General features: G+C 36.5%; 1 protein-coding gene across 1 annotated transcript in view; it reads left to right on the top strand.

Moving 5' to 3' along the window:
- The window catches only part of COLEC12 (collectin subfamily member 12), a 73,306-nt gene that overhangs the window by 11,136 nt on the left and 39,763 nt on the right, over positions 1–22,407 (top strand). Inside the window, exon 2 of the mRNA XM_072411344.1 lies at positions 5,155–5,205. Within this exon, the coding sequence (XP_072267445.1) occupies positions 5,155–5,205 (51 nt within the window). The remainder of the gene's footprint in view (positions 1–5,154; positions 5,206–22,407) is intronic.

The following is a 22,407-nucleotide window of genomic DNA, read 5'->3' as shown; positions in this document are numbered from 1 at the left end:
CCTTTTCTCCTGGCTGCCCAATGATACAGTACTCCTCTTGTACTGTAAGTATTGATAACAAACTTCATGTAGCTAGCTTCCTTTCTAATAGATATGACCCAATGATGCTCAACATTCCTTACATGGCTTAGCATTGAATATATAATTTCAGGAGCGATCTCCTAGTACAGTGTCTACAGTGTTTTTACACTGGTGTTCCTGTATACATGTGAGCTCTAATATGGTGGGGGTTATTTATGGGTGTGAGGTGTTTATCCCACTGACACCAATGCTGGGGGAAATCAATAACTATCCACTGACCGACAGCACCCAGGGACTCCCAACATGAAGACATTCTTCCTACCACTGACCAGCAATGTAAGAATCCTTGGTTTGAGCATTATGTGTCTCTGGGACTTTTGTGGGTTTTTTGTGGTTAAGTGCCATTCTTTCCCATGATCACAAGTTGGGAGATATGTTACACCTGCGCTGGCCCATAAGCTGACAGTGTGTGTAACATTAGGTAATTCACAACACCGCACTGTGACGTTTCACACCATCCCAACTCCATAACATTCCATAATGCATTTAAAAAGTTTCAGAAACAGAAACAAAATTTAAATAATAACGGTAAAAATAAATGTTTCATGCTCTTTTGAATAAGAATAAAAAATTAGGATTGCATATCCAGGATCTAGTATAAAAAAAAGTCAATTAAAAAGTATTTTTAAACTACAGCAAGCAGGCTTCTCTTTTATTTCTTCTGACATTGTATCATTTTTGTTAATTGCACTGCTGCAGAGTATTCTGTGTAGCTTTTAGCATTAGGTTTCCCTTGGCTGGTTGACATCATAAATGACTACACCCCCACTACTTAAGTTCCCAGATTTTCCTCCACCCAGTGTCATAATACAGAGCACTATTCTAATGCTATGCTGAATAATGTCCAACTTGGAACCTTTCACAAATCATTCTTCTATTACCGTAGTCATGAGCCACATGTGTTTTCTCTTCTCTTGTGTCCCCCAAGGGATAAATGTAACAAAATCGTGACATCACTTGATTTTTTTTTTGTTAACAACAAATATAATAAATCATATTTTCCATGTGTTGTTACTTGAGTGCTTTGACTGACTAAGATATATGAGCGTGCTCAATGCCTGCAAGCTTACGGTTAATAAATGCTACTTTGGGCACTGGCTGGTTTTTATTACATCTGTCTGTTTGAAATGAATGGTGTTACATAATATACACTTAGTGTGTTTGATTAGTTCAAATCTGCTATTTAGTTAGAAAAAATGTGCTTTTATTAGCTACGCACAATTCTCTCTCTTTTTATTCTGGTGAGCATTTTCACTAGGACTCAAGTTGAGCCCTAAGTCCAAATATGTGAGATGCCACCAAAACAAAATTAGAAAAAGAAATTTTATAAAGATGACACTCCACTGACAATTTTCCAAAACAAGAATTCGCTACTTATATCCACAAAACAGAAAAACAAGAAAGGAGATACTAGGCCTGATTTAATAAAGCTCACCAAGGCTGGGGAGGATACACTTTCTATTATTGAACCTGTGTGATCCAGCAAACCTGGAATGGATCTGGTCTAGGATTAAAAACATTTGCTAACAAATAGCAAATTACTTTTAGGAAATCTATTCCAGGTTTGCTGGATAACACAGGTTCACTGATGATAGTTTATCTTCTCCGGCCTTGGTGAGCTTTGTTAAATCAGGCCCACTGTATCTGGATGGCTAACCCAGACTGGTGTGTTTTAACTCTGCCCTACTGTGAAGAGTTAGGGCTCCCTCAGTATCAGTCATTCCACTTCCTCACTGTACACAGTCCACTGAACAAAGTAAAGGAAATGCTAACACTTTATGAAACTTTTGGAAAGAAGGTGTGGTTCCCCTTCTGCCTGTCCAATGTCTTGGAGTCTGGTGATTGGGGTTTATCAGTTTTGAATTTGGGTGGGACTTCACAATACAAGAAAGCCTTAAGAAAGCAGAGAAATTAAAATCTGCAAAACGTGTTGGAATTTTCCTATGTCATCAATTGACTAATATTAATTATACACGCCCCAGCATGCAATTCTTACAAGGCTGTTTGGAGCTGTTTACACATATCCCCCAGATTTTAAACATGTAATTTACTATTTACATGTTTGTAAAAATGGAAATCTGTGCACTTGACTTGTTACACAATTTTAATTCAAGTTTTCAATGAAGTTACAATTTAAATGTGTTTGTTATTAAAACCCTTGGAACTTTCTTTCTATGTTCCGGTGGGGGTCATTCAACAATCTTCATTCCCTACCCTGTTTAAAATGTACACACACAATAATCTGTTATGAGAAAAACATGTAGGCTACCCATTTGATGATATTGTTTTAAAAATGCTAGTTCTATGCCTGTTGTAATTTTGTTTTAGTTTTTTAGTTTTATTTTAGTCTGACTTTTAACAGATATGCAGATCACCTGGGCATTGAACATGACAGACAACATATACCTCTCCTAAAAGGGTTCCTTCAATGGAAACTAGTAACTAGTGGAAATTAGGGGAATTAGTCAGCTAAAACCCTTATTTTCTGACACTTTCCAAGGTTATGTGATTGGCTTTGGAAACTTTTACCACCACTCCTGTTTTTGGCTGAAGACACCACACCACCATGCTTTACAGCATAGATGTTTTGCTGGTGGAAGGGAACAGATTTACTTTGTGTCTTTTTAAATATTGCTTATGATTAGGAATGTTGGATAATATATGAATAACCTTAATCTAATCTACTTTGTTTTTCTATAAATTCCAGTGGAATCATTGACTCTCTGGAGGTTGACTTTAGAGCAAGAACTTACTTAGTTTGCTTGAAGTTAATTCCAGCTATTGATGAGATAATATTAATACAAATTTTCTCCCTGTTATTAGCAAAGTAGTCAATGAATTCATATTTCACCTTTTTCTAGATGATGGGCAGATAGTAGATTAAGAAGGTACTTCCCCGTGCTGTAGGGTCAGAGCAAAAGGGTTAAGCTGAATTTTCTCTTTACAAATATTACAGGAAAGATAGGGGGGTCTTCATCTTTCCAATATGCCTGGGTGACATCTAATGATTGACAATGGTTGATAAAATGCTAGTGAATATGTGACACAGGTATGGGAGGATTTTTTACAGGATGTGTTTAGCCATGTTTTTTGGCTAATTAGTATCATTTAGCAGTTTTGGAGAATCAGCAAGAGACAGGTCTCTCCAAGTTTTTGCAGAATACTTTCAACAACTCCGCAGAAGATACAGCACATCTAGCACTTACTTTGTAAATCAATAGGAGAAAAATACTATGTGTTAAAAAACACAGTGATATGATGGTGTATTTTCATAAGGCTGTTTTGTTAAAATAAGAAACCAGACTTCCAGATCTTGACACCTCAGCCACTGCTGATGTAGTATAGCTGTGTGTGGGAGTGAAATCCTATCTGAAGCTAAACTTGGGCCAAGCCTAGAGTAAACCATAATCTTGGAGTTTAATTTGGAAGACGATTAGGAGTTAGTGGAAGGAGTTTAACATAGTGTTGGCAGGAGATAAGTGTTGGGTGAGGCAAATAAGTTGGACAGCAATATTTTGTGACTGCTGAATCTGGAAGAGTATTAATTATGTGCTATGAATTCATGTTTTAGGGGTGACTTATTGTAATACCAGTTCAGAAATCATCTATAATCTTTAATTAGACCCAAGGCTATTTTCCCTTACAGGGTGTGTATATTATAAGGTCCTTATCACTGGCACATTTCATGTGGGCTAGGTTTTACATAAACTGGGTGATTAGGATTGGACATGAATAGCATATTGCAGTATATTGCATACACCTAGTTTTAGTTTTATTATAGTTTTAGACTGCAAAAACAAAGCCTGTCGAAGTCGGTTCTCCAGGGCCACAATTGACTTAATAGCAGGCATGCAGAGTATTGTAAAACTGTGCATTTGGGGCTCCCGCGTCATTTTTACCTAGTGCCCCTGCACATAGCTTGTAACTCCTCTGAGGGCATGTGGAGCTCTACAGGGTGTTTTCACAGGCAGGGAGACTCCATTACATTACTCCATGTGACCTCTATATATGCAAGTGTATATATATATATATATATATATATATATGGTTGTTTTAAAAAATATATTTTGTGATTAACATTTGCATAAATTTGTATTCAATGGCATGAATATCCTATTATTCATAGGCTTTTTTCCTCCTGAGGAAGTGGACTAGTTCCACGAAACACGTTGAGGATACAGCAACACGTGTGCTATATGAGTTAGTGCATTGTTTTTATGAAAAGATGGTTCGTTTTTAAAAATTTGTATATGTGTGAATTAAGGATTTGTTTGTAAAAAATATTTTTGAATCTGTTGCCTCTAAAGTCTCCAAAATGCTGGTACGGTTAGAAAAAATAATATTTAAATATATATGGGATGTGGCACATGAAAATAGGAAAGGTATTGGCTATCATATATACTTTTTGGATTATGTTTTAGTGCTCTTGAATTAACATGCATTTTGTTTTAGTTTTTTCCTTAAAACTTTTTGTGATGTTTGAGTGTTGTGATACATTTCCTTATATTATCCTGTGGTTCAAAGCATCTTCCATTTCTTTCATGAATTCCAGTTTGTCATTTCATTGGGCCTGCAATGAACAGGGCGATGCATTTAGAGTGAGTGGACCCTTAATGACAAAAGGAGGCCTTTTATGTTTTGACTGAAATCTTTTTATCATTTTTAGGTGGCTGCTATAGGTCAGGTTTCACTTTTTTGCTGAGCAGTTTTATAGTCCCTAATTCGTCTCCTATTAGATCCAAAAACGTATCAGTTTATTGCTGAACACATGTAATATATAATTTTATCTGAGCTAAATACCCATATGTGCTTATTTTTGCCTGTCGTTTGTTGTATGAAAAGGCTAATCAGGTATTAGTTAATCAGTCAAAAATGTGATGTTTGGGTTATGATTTTTGTCTTTGTGAATAATATGAGGAAGTACTATAATTTATATTGCAAATTTCCTTTTTCGTTTCAAAGGTCTGAAGGGTAAGCAAACATGTGGGTCCTTTCACCACCAGTTATGGAAGATTATTTATTACTATTAGAATGGTTGGACGCCACATTAAAGAGTTTTTTTTTTTCTTACAGACGACTTTGCAGAAGAAGAGGAGGTGCAGTCCTTTGGATATAAGAGATTTGGTAAGTATTTTAATGGTCTAATGAAAGTAAAAAAAGCTACAACTTAAATGCTAATACGAGTACATACAGGTAAACATAGGCTTAGTCAATGACAAATGACTTCTCAAGAACTAAACAATACCCCACTCAACAATTTAAGGAATATTAACATTTCATATATTTTCTTATATTATTTTTTTATATTCTGGTTTAAAAAATAAAGGTTACATTTATTTTTAATCAGGCAATAAAATATTGCATATGTATTCACCATTTACAGCCAGCAGGTTAAGCTCTATGCTCTGTAAAGTTTCTGATTTATAGATATGCTAAAACTAGACCTGGGGGACACACTTCCTCCCCTGTGCTGGACAGAAACATCCTAATTAGTGGAGTAGCACTATCTATCTTAAAATATAAAGTAGGATTGGGCTTTCCTGTTTCAAACTAAATAACCTGAATGCATTTTGCATAAAACTTCTAAAATTGTGAATTTTAAATAAAATAAATAAAAATCTCTAAAGCATTTTTTGGGAAGATTTTTAGGACTACACACTTGCTGTGGCCCCTTGATATAGAACATGCACAGCTGAACAGATGCCCAAATGTTCTGGAAAAACAGGGACAGAGCCAGGCAGGCAGATCTTTTTGTTGGAGTATCCAAGGAATATAAATATGCAGTCCACTAGGTGCAACATATAACTAAAATAGTCTTTAGGGTTATTTATTTCCTTAAAGTTATAGTTTTCTTTTAGTACCTCCCATGTTTACATCATTGTGCCTTGTGAACCTCTTCCACTGTGTTGCATGGTAAACTTTTTTATGTAAAAGCTTTGATTTAGCTCCTAATGATACACAAGCAGTATTTTTACGGTAAATCTTTTCTTATATTCTTACCCACTAACAACCTTATTTGGCTGCTCCCATATACTTATACTACTATACAAGCATTTCACAATTTTTTTTTTAATTTCTACCCTTACATGAAACTAATGTTTTACATGCATCCTGAAAAGGATGAACATTCAATTTAGAATGCCTTAGAACAGGGGGGTCAAACTCTTCCCGCTGGCCAAATCTGGCCCAAAACGTCCTTTTATTTGGCCCCCAAAATAATTCTTTATATGAATTGCAGCTGGCCCGCCGCTACTGCAATCCGTAGTAATGGCGGGCCAGCTGCAATTCATATTAGGCTGCTGTTTTATAGTTGTGAGTGATGCCGCTACTTTCAATTTTCAATTTACTCACATTTCCCTGCATTACTCGCGTCTATAGACCAGCGGCCTCTCTGCCTATGTGTGGCCCCGCATTTTATAGACACAAGTGATGCCGGTAATTGAAGTAGCGGCATCACTCGTGTCTATTGAACAGCAGCCTGTATGTGGACCCCACGGAGTTTATACTGACAGCTAAGCCAGAGAATTGTATATTGTATAGTATGGTAAGTAATCTTGTTTCTTCTTATTGTTTTTTCTAATTGTTTTACTTTGCCAGAGAATGCAATGGGAAACCAAATAAATGTAGCAATTAATTTGGTTTCACATTGCATTCTCTGGCAAAGTAAAACAATTAGAAAAAACAATAGGAAGAAACAAGACTACTTATCCTACTATAGTAATGACAACCATGCAGACTACACCAAAGTGAAAGTTTTGTCACACCCCAGGATAAACAAAATCCAAAAGACTTCTTTTCTGCATAGCTTTTGTGATCTTTTATTTTTCTATCATAGGGATAGGGGATCTATTTATAAAGCTATTTATGAATCTGGCCTTCACTAAACTATCTCCTTGTGAAGAATCTCCCAGGTTCATGCATTTCAACAGCAGTAATTGATTCTCCACCAGAAAATGTTTCCTTGAATGTCAGATTCACTGCTTTATAAATAAACCCCTAAGTGTAGGGCACACTCATTCTACACTGTAAATTTCAAGTTTTGCCCGCGACTTGGTCTAAGTTTTTAATTTCGTCCCTCTGTGTATTTGAGTTTGACACCCCTGCCTTAGTATGAATGAAATGGTATAAATGAAGGCTTCTACATATGATGGCTGATGTAGCAGTGGGCCCCCACCTGCCATCCACGCCCATATTGTGCCCTTACACCCCACCCAAGTCTCACCCACCTCCATTCACTGCCCGCCCTCCACCAACACCACACCCCATGTTTAGCCCACTTCCAATCACTGCCTGCCTCCACCCACACCACACCCCATGTGCTTCCCATCTCCAATCACTGCCCACCTCCACATCCCCCTGCACTGCCCCCTCTGATTGGCTAACACAGAAGCACTACCACAAGTAGGAAATCTGGACAGGTAGAAAGAATTGACAAAACTGTCAATTCATCCTACCCATCCAGATGTTCTATTTGAGCTGTGTTTGAGTGTTATAGAGCAGCAACAAAGAACAGGAATAAGTGTTCCAGTGCTCGGCTGCATTGCCTGGTCTCTCTATCAGTGCCGATGTACAAGAGATCCTCTCACAAGTCTGATGCTTACAAAGGGGATGGGGGGCCTTGGGCCCTTGTTACACATGCTACATCTCTGTATGTCCACCCCTGTTATCCACATTTTGCAGTAATTGTGACCAGTGTGCCAAGGCCATAGTACAAATCATGGGGCCCTTGGAAAAACTTTAATTGGGCCTCCCTTTCTATGTAGCTCATCCCTCAAGGGTCATTTAATAAAATGTAGCCACATTGATTGCCTTTTCATTCATAAAAGAGTAGTTCAACAGCCAATGAATAAAAGTACAGTATATTTCCTCCCCCAATGTCAGCCCATTCTATTCCGTGCAGCCGCCTGCTATCACTCACTTCATTTCAAGTTCAGAGGGTTCTTGATGTCTTGGGGGAGGTAATATACATTTAATTAACCTCTGTGCTATTCCACATGGGGGGAGAACTCATGGAACAGCAGATACCAGGGATGTGCCAGAGGGGTGCAGGGGTGACAAAGAGAAGATAAAGAAGTTGGTGCCCTCCTGTTGTTGCAGGTGTTGCTCCCACAACTGTGCAGTATGCCACAGACACTACATTGTCTCAATTGTCACTACATTGTCATAATTTATTACTCACAAATTTCCACTTGTTCTTGGGCTCAGCAGTTTCATTTTTATAATACGAATATTTATAAAGAAATACATAAAATATAATAAATACACATAAAGGACAAACATAGAAGAGGACAACAAATTTAAGACCAGAGACCTCTAGTATAACATGAGCTCCATTACCCAATAGCTAGACATAGTTCCATTTACTGTACCAAAGACACTTAGCGGGTATTAACTTAAAGTTCATACAATTGTCACTCAAGATTCACACACTTTTCTTACTTCATTTAGAAAAATATTTAAACATTGGGTGAAAGTTTTATGCATCTTATATGAAAACATTTTTAAATAGACCCTAGTTTGTCTTGTGCGTACACAGCCAAGTTTTTTATTGACCCACTTTAAGCCATTTGCAGGACTGAAGTTTGATATTTTGATCGTGTGGTTATTTTGATTCACTTGCAGCAGATAAACTATAAACATGTTTATTAGGATCTCCCATTATATTTTTAGAAATCTTGACAAGTAGATTTTTTGGGACATTGTTAATGGTTTAAAGATTTTTCTGTCTTAGAAAAACATAAACATACAAACTGCTGATCCTACTAAACCCTATTGAAAGATTATATTTAATCTGGCTTTTACTTGAGAATTACAGGCAGCTGGAAACATTTGTTGGTCACTTTCTGGCACAATTTACTCTGACCAAATATCCTCTGCAGAGTTCAGCAAAGGAGTTTATTATGAAGCAATGTTTGTATACAATTTATAGTTCTTTACATTTTTAGGGAATTGGATGCTACAGAAAAATGTTATTCTTAAACAGTAGAATTGTCTTTCTGAAGAACGTTGTATTTTTAATGCAACCTTCAAATGGAATTACGACAAAATCAGATCTGTTGTTGTGCTTGGCCACTTTCCGAATACTTGAGGTGGGGTGGTTCATGTGTTCTCTTCTTTTGTAAATTTGTGGTTAAAGAAAACTTGAGAGTTTCACAGCTGTTCTCGCTTATTAAATATAATATATTTACTGCAGAAATGTTATTTTGCCTGTCTGGAAATTTGGAAACTTACATTACTTCAAACTGTAGTAATATTGCACCATGAAGGTATCCCTATTAAGTACTAAGAACTGAGTAGGAAACATTGTGGCTGTATCCATATTTTACCCAAAGCTATCCATATCCTACCCTTTTCCACAGAATCACAGAATTTTTTTCTTGTACACCAGAGAAAGTTGACACAATGAAAATAAAGACTCTTAATTGTAAAATCACAAATGTAGCATTTTCCTAAAGGCTTCATGTAAGACTTTTACATCTTAAAAAAATCCAACCCATGTTTACAGAATACATGTTTGTTTAAATAATTTGTCACTAATAGCTGAAATATACAACTATGAAATAAATATTATAAAGAGAATCTTTCTTTTGTAAGCAGCTGCACATTATGATATTTTTGAATGAAGGACATGTGTTTGTTCTTTTTATTCCTGTGATCTGTGTTTACCATTGGCATTGGTTTTGACCTGATGCTATGAGTGGAGCTTATAGTATACCACGGCATCTGGGATGTAGCAATGGAAGACACCACAGAAATTACATTTAATTCACACAGTGAATCTGGGTTTTTTACACACATTGGGCCTGACTTATTAAAGCTCTCCAAGACTGGAGAAATAGATTATCAATGGAGACCTGGGGTGATCCAGCAAACCTGGAATAGATCTGGTCCAGGAATGAGGCTTCATGATCCTTTCCAAAGACTAATGTCAGCATGATGCATGAACTAGTGATGTACATACTGCACCGTTCTGCTGTATGGAGGGGGCGACAGAGCGCCACCCTGCTGTACTCTCTCCCCTTCACTTCCATTAGGATCGTTCGTTGTCCATTGTTGGTGGATCCGCCAGGACGGTGGTTCAGACGGTGGACGACGAGCGCTGTACACGTGTAGGATTATCGTCTGATATCAGCCCTGACCGATTATCCGATGAGAACGATTGCACGTGTGTACCTAGCCTGAAAACACTTGTCAACTTGCTTGATCACACAGGGTCTCCCATGATAGTCTAACTTCTCCAGTCTTCGAGAGCTTTAATAAATCAGGCTCATTGTGCTTATGGAGGTTCATAAGTAAGGCAATCAGAGGTGTTACCATTCCCTAAAATGAAGTTCCATGTTTCCCCACACACAGGGCACTGCAGCAAGTAGTCACAATGCATCTGCAAGGTTTTTCTAGGCACAAGAAAGAAAAAGCTGATGTACTATCAGCTTAGGCCCTAATATCCTTTATATATTATTTATATAGTACTTAGGTACTATTAGGTATATAGTACTTCTTTTACATTTCTGCTGCAAAAAAATAGGTTCTCTTAACTGGCTTTGCTGATAACAACTGATAACCAGGGACTGCAAGTGTTGGGCACAATAAAAATATAAATATTACTATTAATTAACTTGATTTATAAAGCAGTAACATATTACGCAGAGCTATACATTAAATAGGGTTTGCAGATGACAATGATAAATGAAAATATTGTGCCTGATTTAATAAAGCTCTCCAGGACTGGAGGGGATACACTTTCATCAGGGAAGCTGGGAGATTCAACAAACCTGGAATTCATTTGCTAGCAAATGTTTTGAATCCTGGACCAGATCCATTTCAGGTTTGCTGGATCATCCAGCTTCCCTGATGAAAGTGTATCTTCTCCAGCCTTGCAGAGCTTTAATAAATCAGGCCCAATCACACAGGAGGAGAAGAGGACCCTGCCCAAGTAATATCTTTGTATTAAAACTTAGTTTAGTCCTATGGGAGCCATGTTGTTCTGATTATGTAACAGACACTTATTGTGCAAGTTGGGTGAACATCTTTTGAGCAGATCATTGTTACTAGCATTCCACTCAAAACACCGAACTATCACTTTCCTTGTCGTCTGTTTTTGTTTAACATTTGCTGCAATGATATAAGGAACATGTGTGCCCTGCATTCCTGATGGACTGTTTTCTTCTTTAATAAGATTATAGTGTTGTTTATCCAGAAAAGAGTTATTTGTTTGATATTGTCTGTAATGACCAAAGCAGATGTGTCAGTCACCTAGGTGGAGCATTGACATTCCTTGCCTTGTTCTTCATGACCACCCCATCACAAGGCCTGGTTCACATCTGTGGCTCATTACAAGTCTTCCTGTGATGGCAGTCAGAATGGTACCATGTAGATAAGAATGTCATTCTATTGGAATGCTTGGTATGTCAACAGGACAAAGCTGAGCACAGGCATACCTTACCAAGTAACACAGCATACATAAATGTACAAGCTCCATTTAAAAAGCCACTAATCACATTTACAAATACAGTTATAACATGCTCATACTTGTATTAGATTTGAGGCCTCTAAAAAAATGCAAAAACAAGTTGTTATTGCCCATAACAACTACAGGTATAGAAATTATTAATGCTTTGCAAAACCCTTTTAAAAAACTTAACTGAATTCAGCAATTTAGGCTTTAATTGAATGTGTGTTTGTAAATGTTTTAAAAAGCTACAATATATAAAGAACAATATTGCCTAAGGATAAGTTGCTTGTAATCATATTCTTACATAATGTTTTGCAGATTTACAGAGGCAAAACAAGTCTATTGCTATGCTTCGTATAGCCAAATTTAGATCCCTAATTAAAACCATATTTATCAAAAGAAACCTCTCCTCTAAAGAAGCAGCTATAGTTTTTTTGGCAGTGTTTATTGTGCAGAATTAAATTCCTTATTATTGTTTAGATAGAAATAAGCTCTGCTATCCTGTGCCAAATAACATATTTCTAGTGGCTTATTAATGTTCTGTCTGTGTTTATTTACCAAGTATGTGTTTTGGCATCCATTAAGCATTATTTAGTGTTGTGACAATGGAAGCTATGAAGTGGTTACACAACAATGACAGAAAATATTATCCGGAACCCTGTTAGTAAAGAGCAAGTCAATCCCAAATGGATTCCTGTGATTTGGATGGGGAGCTAGGGTTCAATTTGTTTCTTCATTTAGCCCAATCCTGTTAGTCATACATATGGCAGTAACTTAACATGGCTTCCAAATTATTTTCTTTTCATACATCAGTGCTTAAGCATGCATTCTGATCATGCTCAATTGTGGTTATTCGCTGGGGAACAAATGTGCCTGAACCCCCAGTACCTGCAGTTTAATAGTAATACCTGATTAAATCAAAAGTAATTTTTGAGTTTTGGTTATTAGCAAAGTTTATTTAGTAAAATAAACTTACATTATACCACCTTTCCCCTATTAGCTTTATATTGTGGCAGGTGCTCAATGTCCTATAAAATGTCAGGCTGATGATCCAGCATTGTAAGGAATAACGTCAGAGCTCTAACTGTTCAGGCAATAACAATATTAAAGAGGCCAGTTGTATGAAGACTGGGAAGCCTGCAAGAGGGAGGAATAAGATAAGATATATTTATCATCCCTTAGACAAAACAACAACGTAGTAGTAGGAACCCGCCTTAGTTTTAAGCATTTAAGATTTAGCATTAATGCTTAATTTAGTCTAAAGGGGAATGAATTAATAATACTCTCCAAAATTTTTTGTTTATAAAAAAGTAATAAAAAAAAGCATTTAATAGATTTGGTTAAGGATTGTAACCAGCCTTGGAGAGCTTTAGTAAATCAGGCCCTTACTTCAAGAAAGTGAGAACCTGAATAGAATGGGTAAACCTTTGGTGTCTGTTGCACTGTATAATCATATTTAGACACACTGTATATCTTCTATAGAAGGAACTAAGGAGTGAAAAAATAATTTTCTTCTGTGACATCATCTCAGCTATAAAGCAAACCTGGGTAATAAAAATAATGCACTCAGTGTTGGTTCCAACAAGAGATCCAGTTAGAGCCTATACAGGGTTTCTAGGTACAAGAAGAGGAAGGAATGAAGGTTAGTAGGCAAAGGAGAGGGTTTGTAAAGTATGTTTGTTTCTTCTCCCTGCATTGCCAAAATTTATGTTCAGTATCAGGGTACATTTGTGCCTCAGGTTCTTGCACTTCTAGGTGTAAGCTCTAAAGGGTGTACCAGTTTGCCCTGGGTGCAAGGTCTGGTGTATGCTGAGACTGTTCCCTGATCCCAGCAAATTATTTTCTGACCACTTTTTGTTAATATACTGGCACACAATATACTGTCACCCTGGGAAGACAGCTCTTCAGATACCTTACTGTTGCTGTAAATAGGGATCATTTATAAGGAGTTGCTGATCTAACAACAAATCGCCACTTTTGTTTCCATTTGTAAAATCTGACCAACAATTTTTATACCTCCACATTTGATCACATTTTGTATGGTGGTGAATAGTGTTTTTATTGTTGTGCCCTATTTACAACTTATACCTAAATGTCAAAACAGAAATGCAATTCACTTGAATGGAATAAGTGATCTCCATATGAAATGTAACAATTGCGGCTTTAATCAGGGTACTTCAGACAATTTTTACCCAACAATCCCCACTGTGGCCTATGGCAGTACTATCTGCAGATGTTTAACAAACTTTATAAATGTCGCCACGTAGTAAATTTGCAAACAATAATAATAGTGACCATGATTTCAGCTAATTGTCACTTTTGTGAATGTGGCAATGCCAATTGCTGATCTCTGGCCTAATCAACAAGCCCCTAAATCTTAGTGGCCCATTGGCAGCCACTCCCACTTGGTTTTGCTATAATATGGATAGGAAGCAAAGTTAAAACTTAGAAGGTTAAGAACAGCAAAAAAAAATCTATCTACAACTAAAAAATATTTTGGTGCATTTGAACTTTAAAAATAGTAGTTATCAGTTAAAAAAACAAATGTTTAAAAGCTGTAAATATTAATACAACTTTGAAAAGAAAACTTCTAGCATCTCAAAAAGAAGTTTGTAATTTATTATTCTTTTGGCACTTATTTATGTAAAATAGAGTCAACCTACCCTCAACTAAGTTTTTCTTGTGGGCAGATTTTCAGCAAATATGACTTAAAAGTGCTATACATATACAATCACATAGTATTAAGCTAAATAGTTTTTGACATATACATCTGGTGTGCCTATAATATTTATTTTGTATGATTGTGAAGTCCCGAAGAATGTTCTCAGCAGTTAGCTGTATATTTTGAAAAGATTACAAGTGCCTTGACTTCGACACTTATAGGCAATACTTACTGTAATTATAGTTTATACAAATCTGGAGTCTGGAATCTCTGATTTCAGAGTAGAGCGAGTTAACCAGTTCAGTTGCTGGCATTATGTTCAGTTCAAAGTTAGCCATCTAATCTAGTTTCATAGAATTAGTCTACGGGTCCATGAGTTTAGATTTACAAAAAAAAGATATGAAACATTCAGATTTTCCAGCATCACAAAAGACATTGTCAGCAGACCTTGTTACCAAAAAATGTTACCAATATGGTGTGTAGTATTTAATATGGTGGCATAGAATGGTGGGCAGTGGAACTACTGTGGCATAGAGTGTAAAATATGTAAAAGCTACATTACTACATACATTAACATTTATGTCCAAAATGGCAAACCATTATCATAAACAACATTTGATCTCCAGAATGCAAATTATTTTTAGCAATGTTAGTTATGATTTTGATGTTTATGCCTTGTTTGTTTAGTCTAACTTAATTTAATTGTATTTATTTCAACCAAACATAAACTGAAACACAGTGTTCTATATTTAAGCATATTTGTATAGTGTGATACTAAATAAGGAATTCAGTGCCACATTTTTAGCTAAAACCATATGTACAGAATAATGTACAGAGCAACATTATATGAATATAATGTGTATGTGTGTGTGTATGTATATGTATATATATATTATATATATATATATATATTTAAGTCCCGGGTTACATACGAGATAGGGACTGTAGGTATGTTCTTAAGTTGAATTTGTATGTAAGTTGAAACAGGTACATTATTTTAATAAATGCAATTGGCACAGATGTTTGTCTCAGCGCATATTATTAGGCAGCGTGGTGTCATTTACTATATAAAATCCTCACTGTAAGTTAATCTCAAACAAAGCAAAAAAAAAAAAAAGTTTATGGAGCCTAGACATTCATTAACTTCTGGAGCAAGCTGTGCTTTTATATGCAAAAAGAAACAACTGCAGAGTTTGTCTTGGTCATTAAAGAGTTACAAGAGGCTGCAGAAAGAGCTCACCCCCTAAGATCACTCACAACCTTAGATTTCTTCTGCATGTCATGCAAACAGCCTCCCTCCCCCCATCCAGCCTCCGTCCTGCACGGGAGCGAGCAGAGAAACCCCGTTCGTATCTAGGAGTCGTCTGTATGTCGGATATCATAAACCTGGGGATGACCTGTATACATATATGTCTGTATATATCATCTTTAAATAGTGTAGTACACAGAAATACATGATGCCAAATTCATCATGAACCTCAATCTTTGGCCAGGAAAAGGTATGGAGTGTCTGGCCCACCCATTCCCTCCTGGACACTCCAGGCCTGGATCCCAAAAGAAAGTGTTGCAGCTACACAAAATGTAAAAATACTAAAATTGAATACAAAATTGAGGAACATGATGCCAAACTCCCTGAATTTGGCATCATGTGTTTCTGTCTAATACCATAGATACAAACTAATACATATTTTAGATTCAACGATGACTCAGATTCTGAACCTAATGATTCTTTGTTTTGTATAACAACTAGTTAGATGTACAGTGTATTCTGCAAGTTGTCCACATTGCACCATCTGGGTGACATGCTGGGAGCCTGCAGTTATGGCACACATGTGAAGACATCAGTTCTACTGTTTGTTTTAATGATAGCTGTGAAACCAATCCTCTAATACCTCTTTACACCTATTTTCCCACATGTACAAGATCATAACCATGTGTGAACCTTGTATTCAAAGCAAAAACAGCTATATTTATGACAACCCAATGGTAATTTATTGGATAAGACCTGATACTGACCTGACCTGTAGAAGTTTAATGAAGTGTAAAGCCATTTAACACGTGCCATGTAGTGTACTAGAACCTGAAGTATTTCTTGTCAGCCTGGTATGTGTCCGTGCGCACCACTGAACTTGTAGCTGAGAACACATGCGTTGGCTAAACCACATTTAGGAAATAAGTAGTGTAGCATCTGTGCAGATATATAATAATATAATATATCATGGAAATATGATTCTAAATGTAATTTTACTGTTGGGGAACTTTTTCAGAAGTCACAGCCTAATGCAAAACTATAAGTAACTCATAACGGAAAGTGGATATTGCTATATATATATATATATATATATATATATATATATATATATATATAAATATATAGCAAAAGAGCTTCAGCAAGACCCCATGACTGTTTATTTAATTACTTACTGTGAATAAATACTTTCTTCGCTGTGCACAAGTTTAAAATTACCTTGCTTGTCTGTGAACTCCTGGACTTCAATATGTCAAAATGAGCAGATTTGAACTAGAAAAGCATCTTCGGTAATACAAATTCATATACCTCTTGCATTTTGTACTACCTGTGCAATTACTATTATGTGGTGATGGCGGTATTGATAAAGCCTTATGGTTTTCAAGGCTGTTGTGTGCTTTTTGTGTTCAAAGTCGTTGGAGCTTTTCTCTTGGCTCTTCTTTAAAATAATCTCCAGGTTGAGTGAGAGCCCTCGGTGTCATTATATATAGTTCAGGATTTATGGTTCTGCATTGTAAGGGATGATAGCTTTGCCTGTGACTGCAGCACAGACCAATTTATGGAAGAGGATTAGAGGCGCTGGTCACACACAGGCAAGCCTCTGTGAGTGGGGAAATAAGTTAACTAGACTTGCTATTTACATTCCCCGCAGACCCAAACAAGGATTTACTCTACATTGGGGTGTAGGGCCACTGCAAGAAAATATTTTAAAATTTTTGGAGTTAGGTTGCAAACCCATTGCTCTAAAGGCAACCATAAGCACCTTAACAGGACTGGTTTTACACATCCCTTTAGCCTTTCTCTGCAATAGAGGTCAGAATGGAGACTCCTTTGCTGAGGTTTGTGGCTAGTGTAGCACTGAAGTAGAATAGATAAAATTTGCATTTTCGTTGGGAAAAAAAATTTATTTTCGGGCATTTTCAAGTAAAATCAGCAACAAACCAAATCTAGGAAACCGGATTAAAAAAAATAAAAAATAAAAAGTGTGATACTTCAAGTAGACATTAAACAATACAACCTGGTTACTTTGTCATGTACAGTCTGGTTTTCTCCTGTGAAACTGACATGTTAATCTCTCTATTAACGTCACTCTACTGGGCCAGCATATTCCTTGTCATCATACGTGCACAAAGCATATCTGATTGCCCTTTTATGCTTCCTGTTTCTCTGAGAAATGCTGTACAGGGGATTACAAAATGTCAAAACAAATTTAGGTAATAACTGCAATTAAAAATGCATTTAATGTTGTCTTTAATGAAAAAAACATGGCAGTTTAGCTGTAACTAAATATATTTTTTAATTAAAAAATAATATTCAAATTTTTTGTACTAAAGTCAATATTTAAAACATTATTTTAATGAAAAGAATTTAAAAGAATTCACTATGTAAGTACAACCCAGAACAAATGACTTCCTGGTAATCTGATAATATCACGTTTCACAAATAGCCAGATTTTTTTCTACCCCAAATAAAGTCTTGTGAGCATTAGATCCTTTATCGCCTTTATAGGCTGGAGATTTGAGGAGAAGTTATATTATAGAGCAAGTCGTCACAACTAATTTACATCACAGTAATCTGTCCTCCATTAGAAGCTGTTTCTTTCACTATAAATCTGCAGTGTAGCTTGTGAAAGATGAGGAGTTGAAGTGTGAGTGTGCATGGGGTCAAAGGAATGTTTCCCTTGGGGCCAGGGCAGTATGAGGTTACTATACTAAGCAAAGCCTCCAGAGAGGGCTGGTGTTTTTCTTTTAACTTACATGCAAGACAAATGTAATCATTTCATGGTATTCACTCATATTGGACTTTGGGGATTTATTATTACATACAAATTAATTTTAAAATACAAAATACATTTTGCTAATATAAATAAAATGCTGGATACTCCAAAAATGTAGGCACATTTTGGGTTACATATTTGGCCCACTAAACTTTTATATACTTGTTTATCACATTGTGGGTTTTTACGATAGCTATTTAACCAGACATATCAATAAACTTGAATGTGGTCCTAAATCAAAATTTTGCAAAAAATATAAAAATCTTGTAATGTATCCTATGCTCTACTATGTACACATAATGCAGTCTCATTTTGCCCAACTGGCACAATGGTAAAGGCATTTGGAGGTGTTCACATTGGTGAAGATGTATAGGTTATATATATTTGAGAACCACAAGCTCACTCACATCTTAAAGGGCATACTAGAAGCAACAAAGTAACCCTGGAACCTTCAAAGATGTACGCTCTAAAGCTCTAAAACCTGGTGTTACCTCTGTCTATGCAGTGTACTAGAATAATAGCATTGCATGAACTACAATTGTATGACTCAAAACTAGTTATAATACAAGATAGGACACATTAGACAAGATAGGATAAGATTACAAACATTGTGGTACATAAACCAATTCGAATGAAATGTTTATTGAAACAATTCAACCCATAAAATGATAAAATCTAAAGTCCAATACCTAGTCAGGTCTATGGTTTAAGCAGTGAGTTGTTAACAAAACAATTCAAAACCTGAAAATCATAAACAGGAGCCAAGACAAGGAAAGATAATACCATTGGCAGTGGGATGTAAAATAAAGAAAATATTTAGGAATATTAAAAACTATTTTTCATGCAAGTTTACATCTTTGTGGTTCTGGCAAAAGATCATTTTACAAGGGAAAGTTAAAGGGAACCGTTATTAAAAAAAAAACATTGCTGACGTCTCTTTTTGAAAATTAGGACTAGGGGGAGGATGGTAGAAATTGGTATTACAATATCTATGGAAATTGTCATGCAGGCTCATCTTGGTCATGTTTTCTAGGACTTTCATCAAGGACCTTAAATGTGAGCTTGTGTTGGCCAGTTACTGGAGAAACAGTAAAAAAACTCAGACCAAAAACAAGTCCAAGTCAGATAAAACAGGTGGTCATCTTATGCACATGGTACACTTAAAGTGTATCTATACCAGAATTAAGTTGTGGATAGAGTGGAGAAGGATGGGAACTCCTGACAGGTTTTACTGGAGTATAATTCTCCAACTATGTTAGAGAAATGCACCTACTTCCTGCCTTGTAATACAGTGGTCCCGTGCAGAGTAAGTGAGGGGTTATCTATGTATACAAGCTTCTGATAGCTGTAGAAATTGGCAAGGTTTCTAATCTTTTCCATTCATTCAAAAACTAATACAACACTGACAAAAGTAAAATGTGTTTTTTTCTTCTTTTGTTTGGCCTTTCCTCTCTGTGCTTGGATTTTCAAAGAAAAAAGAGAATGCATTAGTATGTATGATGTAGTGTTGTCCAGCTGGATGACAATTTGCAGGTTGAGAGGTCACCATTTTGTTGGTATCCAGGTTCCCCTTATGCAGGCAAGTAAGGCAGTTTCGGTTGTACTACCCATAGGGATTATTGAGCAAATTTCTTATGTGAATATAAAGGAGGAGAAAAAGTCATCTATCCTTTATACAGAGTGTTGCCACTATTGTAGCAATAGTGTGGAAATCAGACTAGATTTGCCCTTTCTCATAAAATCTATACCTACCAGTACTACAGTGAGATGACCTTTTACTTTAGGAGGTTTTTCAATTACATAGTTTCTGGATTTGGTACTTGAGATTTTTGACTGTCATACAAGAGCTCTAACTCATACTTTGTGCTTTGAAAAAGTTGCTACTTTTAATTCTACACCACTAGATAAGCAACTAGGTACAAAGTGTTTTAATCAACTATTTAGAGGCCTTCAAAAGTCCCCACCCCTGGGAAACCCAGAGGGAGAGGGTGCTGGTCTATTCATATGGGAGAGGCCTTAAAAGAAGATTTGTACTTGAGTTCTAGTTATGTCCCGTCTATGACAATCCATAGAAGCACTCTGGCGGGGGGTAGGATCATGATGTCTAGTGAGGACCTATTTATTGTCATTGCACAAAGGAAAGCAAGTATAATCCAGGCAAAAGCAGAGTGTGGCCTCGGTGTTTCTGATGCGCATTTGTAAAGTAACAGTAAGGCTTTGTGGAAGAATTTGACTGCATCAAGAATGTAAGCTGTGGTGTAACATAAATGCTACATAGAGAAGCCTTTCTATTCTACTCCTACCCCCCAGTAAAATGTTTTACATACCACATGAAAAAAGTAAAGCTGGACATCATTTACTTTAGTCTTTTCCATGCTTTTAAAATGGTAGAATTTGAGGAGAAGGATAATTAACATAGTAGCGCTCATTTGTATTTTTATAACTTCAAATCAGGAAACTGGAATTGCTCAGGATTGCTTGGTTATTGTAACTAATAACTACAATAGCCCCATGCAAAGTACACACTATACGATGCTGTTATTCCATATAAGCAATCCCTTCAAGTCCTGGTTCCATGAGGAGAGAGTTCTTCACAGAAAAGTGTCCAACCATTTCATTGATTTCATGAAGAGTGAGTTTTTCACAGCTTGCAGAAGGCCACCTATAGATGTTTCTACCTGGATGTATACTTGTGGATGTATACAAAGACTCTATCCCTTGACATGGCAGGATGGGGCCCAGGGCCCTGTTTGAACCCACTCTCTAAGAGCTGATTCTGAATGACTCAGATTGCTCTAAAATTGAAACACTGGGTAAAACCTATAACTCAGCATTGTCCTTCAAAATATATCTACCAAAAACAGCTCAAAAGAGAAATACACCACACTCCTGCTTAGAGTATACTCTCTCCTTCTAATTGAAATATGAAGGTAGCAGCTGTTAAAAAGTTATTGGTAATAGCATTTCTAGGTGTCTGCACTGCACACATGCAAGTTATTTTGTGTTAGCGTTTTAGAGACAGAAACTCTTTAAATAGGAAATACTAGTTATATAGCTTTATAAAACAAGTGTCCCTTGTGGGCTGGTACTCACTAGAGCTTGGGTACATTTTTTATGCATGACAGCAGAGAATAAAACTATATGTAGGAAATCTCCTTAAGTGCACTGATATGCATTAGACTAATAAACAATAATTTAATGAAGATGAAGAATATTGAAAGTGCATTAGAGAGCCCAAAAACCACATGGATTGTGAATTCTCAGAATTCACAGGGCTCATCATTTTGAAACTTTCCAAACACAAAGAAAAGTATTCTTCAGCATACAGTATTTAAGCAATATTTTTTTGTAGTTTTAATACAATCAAGATGAGTCTAAAATCTGATCTTTATCCATGGAAGTCTCACTTTTTGTTCATGAACATAACTACCGTTTAACTTTCAGACATCTCATTTTGCATTGCCTTTTTGCCCACATCTGAGAGCTACATGCAGTGCACACAGGCATAGAAATGTTTTAAGACATCTGCATTTTGAAACTCAGCGGTATCCCACGAGTGTATTAAATCTGCAGTGTGCTGATCTGTTTCCTGGCTTTGTTATGTTTTCTCCTCTGTAACTAAATATCCCTCATGAGTACCAGTGGATGGGAGTTATCTTGACTACAGCTGTGTCAGCAGGCCAATGGCTCTTGGCTTTGACTTCCTGCTTTTGCCTGCACACAGTAAGACGTGGAGCACCCCACTGGGGGGTTTTGCTAATTTGCCAGGTTTGATCTCTCTTGAGTTGGCGTCAGGATCATTCGACACTTGTACACATTCCACTTTAAAATCACTTCATTTATTGGGTTGAAATCCTGTTTAGGGCAATTAGACTGGATTGGGTTTAGGAGTAGCCACAAAAATGGCAACCTTAAAACCTATAGGATTACATTACTGTAATCAGCAACCAGAATAAGTAACCAGAGAGCTTTCGATCTGGTAGGTTTTTCTCACTCTTGCACTTGCCTATCTTCCAAGAACAACCCACACACTTTATTAAGAGTGGAACAATTTTCCATACCAAATATTATCTTAGGACAGTTAGCATAGGGATTAATTTAATGCTGAAGTAATATATAACTGGAATGGTTTGCCTGATTACGGTTATAAATCTTTAGATATCTTTAGATAGGTGTCGGTGAATATA

The sequence above is a fragment of the Pyxicephalus adspersus genome, chromosome 5 (assembly GCF_032062135.1).
Source record: "Pyxicephalus adspersus chromosome 5, UCB_Pads_2.0, whole genome shotgun sequence".
Taxonomy (NCBI): Eukaryota; Metazoa; Chordata; class Amphibia; order Anura; family Pyxicephalidae; genus Pyxicephalus; species Pyxicephalus adspersus.
This window is presented reverse-complemented; position numbering and strand designations above follow the sequence as displayed.